We start from the raw sequence: 7,617 nt of genomic DNA, 5'->3' as shown, positions 1-7,617 counted from the left end.
AAACCGTCCTTTCCTTCACCAAAATATCATCCACTTGCATCCTTCACTCTTGTTTACTCTTGTGGGAAAAGTTGGAGACAATTATTGGACTCGAGCAACATTACTCAACTACCTAAACCAACAGGTAAGGTACTTGGTAAGTTTTATAGAGTGACTTGAGCACTATACACGAGCGCGAGAGATACACTCAGGGAGTGAAGTGAGGATTATATTTGCACTTTCTTGCTTGTTACTAACCTTTGCAGGGGCACAAAAGAGACATGGAGCAAGATCAACAACCACCATCAAAAGACTACTCTCTATTGTTCACCGCCATGAGGCATGAGCTCAAACGAATCAGTGAGCAACAAATGGAGACGTTACACACTCGTTTTGAGGAGTTGTCTAGGAGCCTTACGCGAGGCTCTCGTTCTAGGTCCCATAACCGGAGTAACCATGGCACCAAAGAAACAAATGGCGAAGACTACTCCGCTAGTGAGGATGAGGAGCGACCCGAGAGGCCTACAAGGGACATGCCCAAAAACGAAATCAAGGGGCTTAAAATTCAAGTTCCCGCATTCAAGGGCAAAAGTGACCCTGAGGCTTACTTGGAGTGGGAAGGCCGTATCGAGATGGTCTTCGACTGCTACGACTATAGCGAGGAGCAAAAAGTGAAGGTTGCCACCGTCGAGTTCACCGACTACGCACTAGTCTGGTGGGACCAAGTGAGGACCACGAGGAGGAGGATGGGAGAACCACGTGTCCGGACTTGGCGAGAACTCAAGGCACTAATGCGCAAGCGATTTGTTCCTAGCTACTACAATCGTGATCTCCACTCTAAGCTTCAAACACTCACGCAAGGCAACATGAGTGTGGAGGATTACCACAAGGAAATCGAGATGGCCATGATGAGGGCCAACATTCAAGAAGACAACGAAGCCACAATGGCTAGGTTTCTTAGGGGTCTCAATCCTGACCTTCAGGATGCCTTGGAGCTTCAACATTATTTGGACATGCACGACCTTCTAGAACTCGCCATTAAGGCCGAACGGGGGAAGAAATTAAGACGGGGAGCCCGTACTTTCCAATCTCCTACCACCACCTCGTGGAAAGGCAACCAACCACGAAGAGTGACCCACGAAGTTGGAAATGCGACAACACCAACCTATTCTAACCGCTTCCAAGGTAATGCTTCTACCCGTAATGCCTATTCTACACCTAACAAGGTTTCTGATGTGTCCAGGTCTACCTCAAAGGCACCGCAAGAGACTCCTAAAGCTAGGAGTAGGGACATCAAGTGTTTTAAGTGCCAAGGGTTTGGGCATATTCAATCTCAATGTCCAAACCAACGGGTAATGCTGATCACTCACACTGGCGAAATCGTGTCGGATGATGACGAATGTGAGGACATGCCCGAACTGGTCGAAGACGACTGCCTAGAAGTAGAGCCAGCTGGGGAGGCATGCTCGCCTACACGTGGCGAAGTAGGTTGCTTGGTAGCACGACGAGTGTTAACCGCCCGCGTCAAAGAGGACGAGCAGCTACAACGCGAAAACCTATTCTACACCCGCTGTAAGGTAGGCGACAAAGTGTGTAGTCTCATCGTCGACGGTGGGAGTTGCACGAACGTGGCCAGCTTGCTCATGGTTGAAAGTCTAGGACTCACCACTACCAGGCATCCACACCCTTACCGCCTCCAATGGCTAAGTGAGGATGGTGAAGTACGAGTCTTCAAGCAAGCACGCATTCCCTTTTCCATTGGTACTTACACTGATGAAATCGTGTGCGACGTGGTGCCAATGCATGCTACACATATCATTTTGGGAAGGCCCTGGCAATTCGACAAACACGTCACATTCGATGGAAGAGCAAATAAGTACACACTTTTGCACGATGGCAAACGTAAGGTCCTTACACCTCTCACACCTGCACAAGTTTATGAGGACCAACTACTTTTGCAAAGGGAGTGTGAACAAGACCGTCAAAAGAGGAAACTCAAGGCGGTCGACCCTGGTGACAGCTCCACGTCTACGACTGAGCCATCAACCAAGGGTCAAGGGAGCACACCTAGGGGCATACGCGACAAAACACCGGCCGCTCCGCCCACTAGGAAGCACAACATGATTATTAAGGCTAAAGATGTTCGAAAAGCGGTGCACTCTAATCAGCCTATACTTCTCATGATTTGCAAGCATGTGCTCTTAGATGTTGCTGAGCTCGACAAGGCTTTGCCCTCGAGCATAGTTGCTCTTTTGCAGGAATTTGAAGATGTTTTTCCTGACGAGGTCCCTGACGGTTTACCACCCATTCGGGGAATTGAACACCAAATCGACCTCATCCCTGGAGCACCATTGCCCAACAAACCTGCTTACCGCATGGGCCCTGAGGAGACCAAGGAGCTTCAAAGGCAAGTTGATGGCCTCTTAGGTAAGGGTTGGGTTAAGGAAAGTCTAAGCCCTTGCGCGGTACCTGTGATACTTGTTCCCAAGAAGGACAGTACTTGGCGCATGTGCACTGACTGTCGGGCTGTGAACGCTATCACTGTCAAATATCGTCATCCCATTCCCAGACTTGATGATATGCTTGATGAGCTCGATGGAGCTATTATTTTCACCAAAATTGACTTGCGGAGTGGTTATCATCAAATTAGGATGAAGGAAGGCGATGAGTGGAAAACAGCCTTCAAAACCAAGCATGGTCTCTATGAGTGGTTGGTCATGCCTTTTGGCTTGACAAATGCCCCTAGCACCTTCATGCGACTCATGAACCATGTGTTGAGACACTTTATTGGTAAATTTGTCATTGTTTACTTTGATGACATCCTGATCTATAGTCGTAGTGAGCATGAGCACTTGGAGCATGTACGATTAGTTCTTGAGACACTTCGACAGGCGCGTCTATACGCTAACCTCAAGAAGTGCACCTTTTTTACTAACGAGCTTGTGTTTTTAGGCTATGTGGTAAGTTCGCAGGGCATCAAGGTAGACAAATCCAAGATTGAGGCCATCGAACAATGGCCAACTCCCACATCCGTTCCTGACGTGCGCAGCTTTCTTGGACTGGCGGGTTTTTATCGGCGATTTGTTAAAAACTTTAGCACTATTGCCGCCCCATTGACCGCCGTGACAAAGATGGATGACAAGTTCCATTGGGGGGAATCACAAGAACAAGCATTTCTCGCCCTTAAGGACACACTCACACATGCACCTGTGTTAGCATTACCAAACTTTAATAAGACATTTGAAATTGACTGTGATGCTTCTGGTGTAGGTATTGGAGCAGTCCTCATGCAAGACAAGAGGCCGTGTGCCTTCTTTAGCGAGAAATTGGGAGGAGCTGCACTGAACTACCCCACGTACGACAAGGAGTTGTACGCCTTAGTGAGGGCCTTGGAGACCTGGCAACACTACCTTCGGCCTCGGGAGTTCGTGATCCACACTGATCACGAGTCATTAAAGTACCTCAAAGGCCAACCCAAGCTAAGCAAGCGCCATGCCAAATGGGTAAGCTTCATTGACACCTTCTCCTATGTGATTAAGTACAAGACTGGCAAGACGAATGTGGTCGCTGATGCTTTGTCACGTAGACACTCCTTACTTGTCTGTCTTGATGCCAAGTTACTTGGGTTCGAAATGGTGAAAGACCTCTACACTAATGATCATGACTTTGGTGCTATCTATGCTGTGTGTGTTAAGAATCCACAGGGAAAGTACTTTTTGCATGATGGATTCCTATTCCATGTAGATAAACTATGTGTGCCTAACTCTTCCATTCGTGATCTTTTGATTCGCGAGGCACATAGTGGTGGTCTCATGGGCCACTTTGGCATTGCCAAGACTCTGGCTATGTTACAAGAGCACTTTTACTGGCCCCATATGCGTAGGGATGTTGAACGCATGGTTGGTAGGTGTGCTACTTGTCACAAAGCTAAGTCCAAGACAAACCCACATGGCTTATATACCCCGTTACCTATCCCTCACCATCCCTGGGTTGACTTGTCTATGGACTTCGTACTAGGTTTGCCTCGATCACCAAGGGGTAATGATTCTATATTTGTGGTGGTTGATAGGTTTTCTAAGATGGCTCATTTTATCCCCTGTCACAAAACTGATGATGCATCTCATATTGCTACTCTATTCTTCAAGGAAATTGTCCGTCTGCATGGTATGCCTAGGACCATTGTTAGTGATAGGGATGTGAAATTCCTAAGTTACTTTTGGAAGACTCTGTGGTCTAAACTTGGCACTCGGTTACTATTCTCCACCACCAGTCATCCACAAAGCGATGGACAAACTGAAGTTGTCAATCGCACACTCGGCACACTACTTCGGGCATTGATTAAAAAGAATCTTAAGACTTGGGAAGAGTGTTTGCCTCATGTTGAATTCGCCTACAATCGAGTTGTTCACAGTGCTACACACTACTCACCTTTTGAGATTGTTTATGGCTTTAACCCGCTGACCCCTCTTGATTTAGTACCCTTACCTTCCTCTGAGCACACAAGCTTAGATGGGAAAAAGAAGGCCGATTTTGTACGCAGGTTACATGAAGCCGCTCGAGCAAACATTGAAAGGCGTACTCAGCAATACACCCAGCAGGCTAACAAGCACCGCCGCAAAATGATTTTTGAGCCTGGTGATTGGGTTTGGTTACACTTACGCAAAGAGAGGTTCCCCAAGCAACGACAAAGCAAATTATCCCCCAGAGGGGATGGACCTTTTCGTGTACTCCAACGGGTTAATGACAACGCATACAAATTGGAGCTACCTGGGGAGTACAATGTTAGCGCGACCTTCAATGTCGCGGACTTGAGCCCGTTTCTTGGTGAGGAGGATCCAGATTTGAGGGCAAATCCTTCTCAAGAGGAGGGGACTGATGTGAACCAGGGCCAGGGCCCAGTCCAAGTTCCATTGGGCCCAGTCACACGTGCACGGGCCAAGCTCTTCAAGGAATCACTCCAAGCCCTTGTTCGAGCTGTCCACGATCAACATGGAGCCTATAGAGATATTGAAGGCTTGGAGAGGGTCAATCAAGCAACTTACACTTTGGTCCAAGCCCAAGAAGACCCCAGTGGGCCTCCTTACGAAGCGGCCGAGTAGGGCCTTAGTCATTGTTTTCAATTTAGTTGGATTCGTTGTTCGTAGAAGGCATGGGCCGGCCCACCTTGATGACAAGGTAGCCGACCTCCCCTTTAGGTTTCTTTAGGGTTTTGTTATTTCATTAAGCCTATAAATAGGCTAGTCTTGTAAGGTTAAAACTTAGTTTTTGATGAATAAAATTCTTAGTGCATTCGTTTTCTTTCAAAGAGAATTCGAGCCTTTTAACTTGCTTGGCAAGGGTTATTGAGCAATCTCGCGTCCTGTCCTTGATTGTTCATCCGACCTATTCCCCTGGAGTATTCACCTTCATCGGAGTGTCGTCTACCACCTTCAAATCAAATCGTGTTGTCCGTTTGGTTAGAGGTTCCGCACACCAAGCGTAGGACATCCCCGCTAGATCCTTGGGCAAACGTGCTACGTGTCTCGGCCATGGATCGAGGAGCGTATCATGTCTCTTGGTCAGTTTGAAAATGCTCACAGCCAGCCAAGAAAAACTCATGGCTTTACTCCAATGACTCCTCGAAGATAACGCATATAGCTTCGGTTACATCTTTTTGGATCCTCCAAAATGCAACTGATATGATGAAGAACACTTTGAACACGTTCAACTGCATTAGACTGATCATCACTTGGAACACTTGTTGCAAAAGGGTAAGAAGGCATAGGACAAGATTCAAGCGCAAGAACGCCCTTTGAAACTCCATTACTCCTCCCAACAAGCAAAACAGACTCATGGGTGAAGTTAAATACCAATGGATCGTAAAGGGATGCAACACTTAAGAGGCAAACTTCATGAAGATTCTGATATTCACCAATGGAGTTAGGGATGGAACATGCCATGATCAACTCATTCTCTCCTTGCTTAACCCGCGACAAAGCAACTACTCTCGAAGGCAATGCCCTATCGAGTTCATCAACATTCAAGAGTACATGTTTGCAAATCATGAGTAATACAGGCTGATCAGAATTCACACACTTCCTAACTTCCTTAGCCTTGATTATCATGTTTTGCTTCCTAGTGCTTGATTTAATCAGTGTATGACCCTTGGCCGAATGCTCATTTGTGGAAGTGGAGCAATTTCCAGATTCGGCCGTCTTTTGTTTCCTCTTTTGTCGGTCTAAGTCACATTCTCGTTCCATTGTGCAAGAGAGTGTACTTATTAGATCTACCATCAAAAGTGACATGCTTATCAAATTGCCAGGGTCTTCCTAAAATTACATGGGTAGCATGCATGGGGACAACATCACAAACAACTTCGTCAATGTAGTTGCCAATGGAGAAAGGAAGACGTACCTGTTTGTAGACACGTACTTCACCATCTTCGCTTAGACATTGTAGTCGGTAAGGGTGTGGATGTCTAGTCGTTGGAAGTCCCAAGCTCTCTACCATGAGCAAACTTGCTACATTGGTGCAACTCCTACCATCAATGATGAGACTGCACACTTTGTCACTTATTTTACATCGAGTGTAAAACAAGTTCTCTCGTTGCAATTGCTCATCTTCTTTGACACGGGCGGTTAGCACTCGTCGTGCCACCAAGCAACCAATTTCTCTTTGAGTAGGAGAGCACTCTTCCTCGGCCGAGTCATTCTCCAAGCAGTTATCCTTGGAGAAGGTCGGCATCTCCTCACAATCATCATCATCAGATACGACTTCTCCATTGTGAGTTATGAGCGTGACCCTTTGATTCGAACATTGAGATTGGATATGTCCGAATCCTTGGCAGTTTTGAATGGAGATCGCGGTTGTAGTAGCTTGAAACAAACCTCTTACGCATCATGGCCTTGAGTTCACGCCAAGTTCGGACTTGTGGTTCACCGTTTCTCCTCCTTCCAGTCCGTACTTGATCCCACCAAACGAGTGCGTAGTCGGTGAACTCAACAGTGGCGATCTTCACCTTTTGTTCCTCGCTATAGTCATAGCAATCGAAGACCATCTCGATTCGGACTTCCCATTCCGAGTACGCCTCAGGGTCACTTCTACCTTGGAAGGTGGGAATTTTGATTTTAAGTCCCTTAAGTGCATCCTTGGTAGTGTCCCTTTTAGGCCTCTCGGCTCTCTCTTCATCCTCACTTGCCGAATAATCCTCATAATTTGCCCCTTTTGTACCATGGTGGTTTCGGGTGTGAGATCTGGATCGAGAGCCCCTCGTAAAGCTCTTGGAGAGTTCATCAAATCGGTTGTGCATTTCCTCCATTTGTTGCTCACTAATCCGCTTTAGTTCGGATTTCATAGCGTTGAACATCGACGTGTAGTCGGCGGTTTGGTTAGTTTGCTCCATGTCTTTCGTTTTGCCTGTAACGTTAGTGACCAAGCAAATAATACAAATAGAACCTCACTTCACTCGCTAAGTGTTTCACTCACACGTGTTTTCACTCCAAAGCACTCGAATGACCTTACCAAACTTCCTTACCTTGCCGGTTTGAGTAGTTTGAGAAATGCCGCACAAGGTCCTCAATTTGTTCACCAAACTTCCCACAAGAGTAACCAAGAGCAAGACACAATTTTGGAAGCAATGTGGACGCGATAGAGGGTAGT

General features: G+C 46.8%; 1 protein-coding gene across 1 annotated transcript; it reads left to right on the top strand.

Moving 5' to 3' along the window:
• Nucleotides 1–260: 260 nt before the first annotated feature.
• Nucleotides 261–5,078, top strand: LOC140036307 (uncharacterized). The gene is made up of 6 exons (XM_072077666.1): nucleotides 261–1,056; nucleotides 1,111–1,829; nucleotides 2,238–2,484; nucleotides 2,932–3,578; nucleotides 3,690–4,465; nucleotides 4,619–5,078. Exons 1-6 carry the CDS (start codon nucleotides 261–263, stop codon nucleotides 5,076–5,078), a joined length of 3,645 nt encoding a protein of 1,214 aa, XP_071933767.1.
• Nucleotides 5,079–7,617: the final 2,539 nt, after the last annotated feature.

The sequence above is a fragment of the Coffea arabica genome, chromosome 2e, assembly GCF_036785885.1.
Source record: "Coffea arabica cultivar ET-39 chromosome 2e, Coffea Arabica ET-39 HiFi, whole genome shotgun sequence".
NCBI lineage: Eukaryota > Viridiplantae > Streptophyta > Magnoliopsida > Gentianales > Rubiaceae > Coffea > Coffea arabica.
This window is presented reverse-complemented; position numbering and strand designations above follow the sequence as displayed.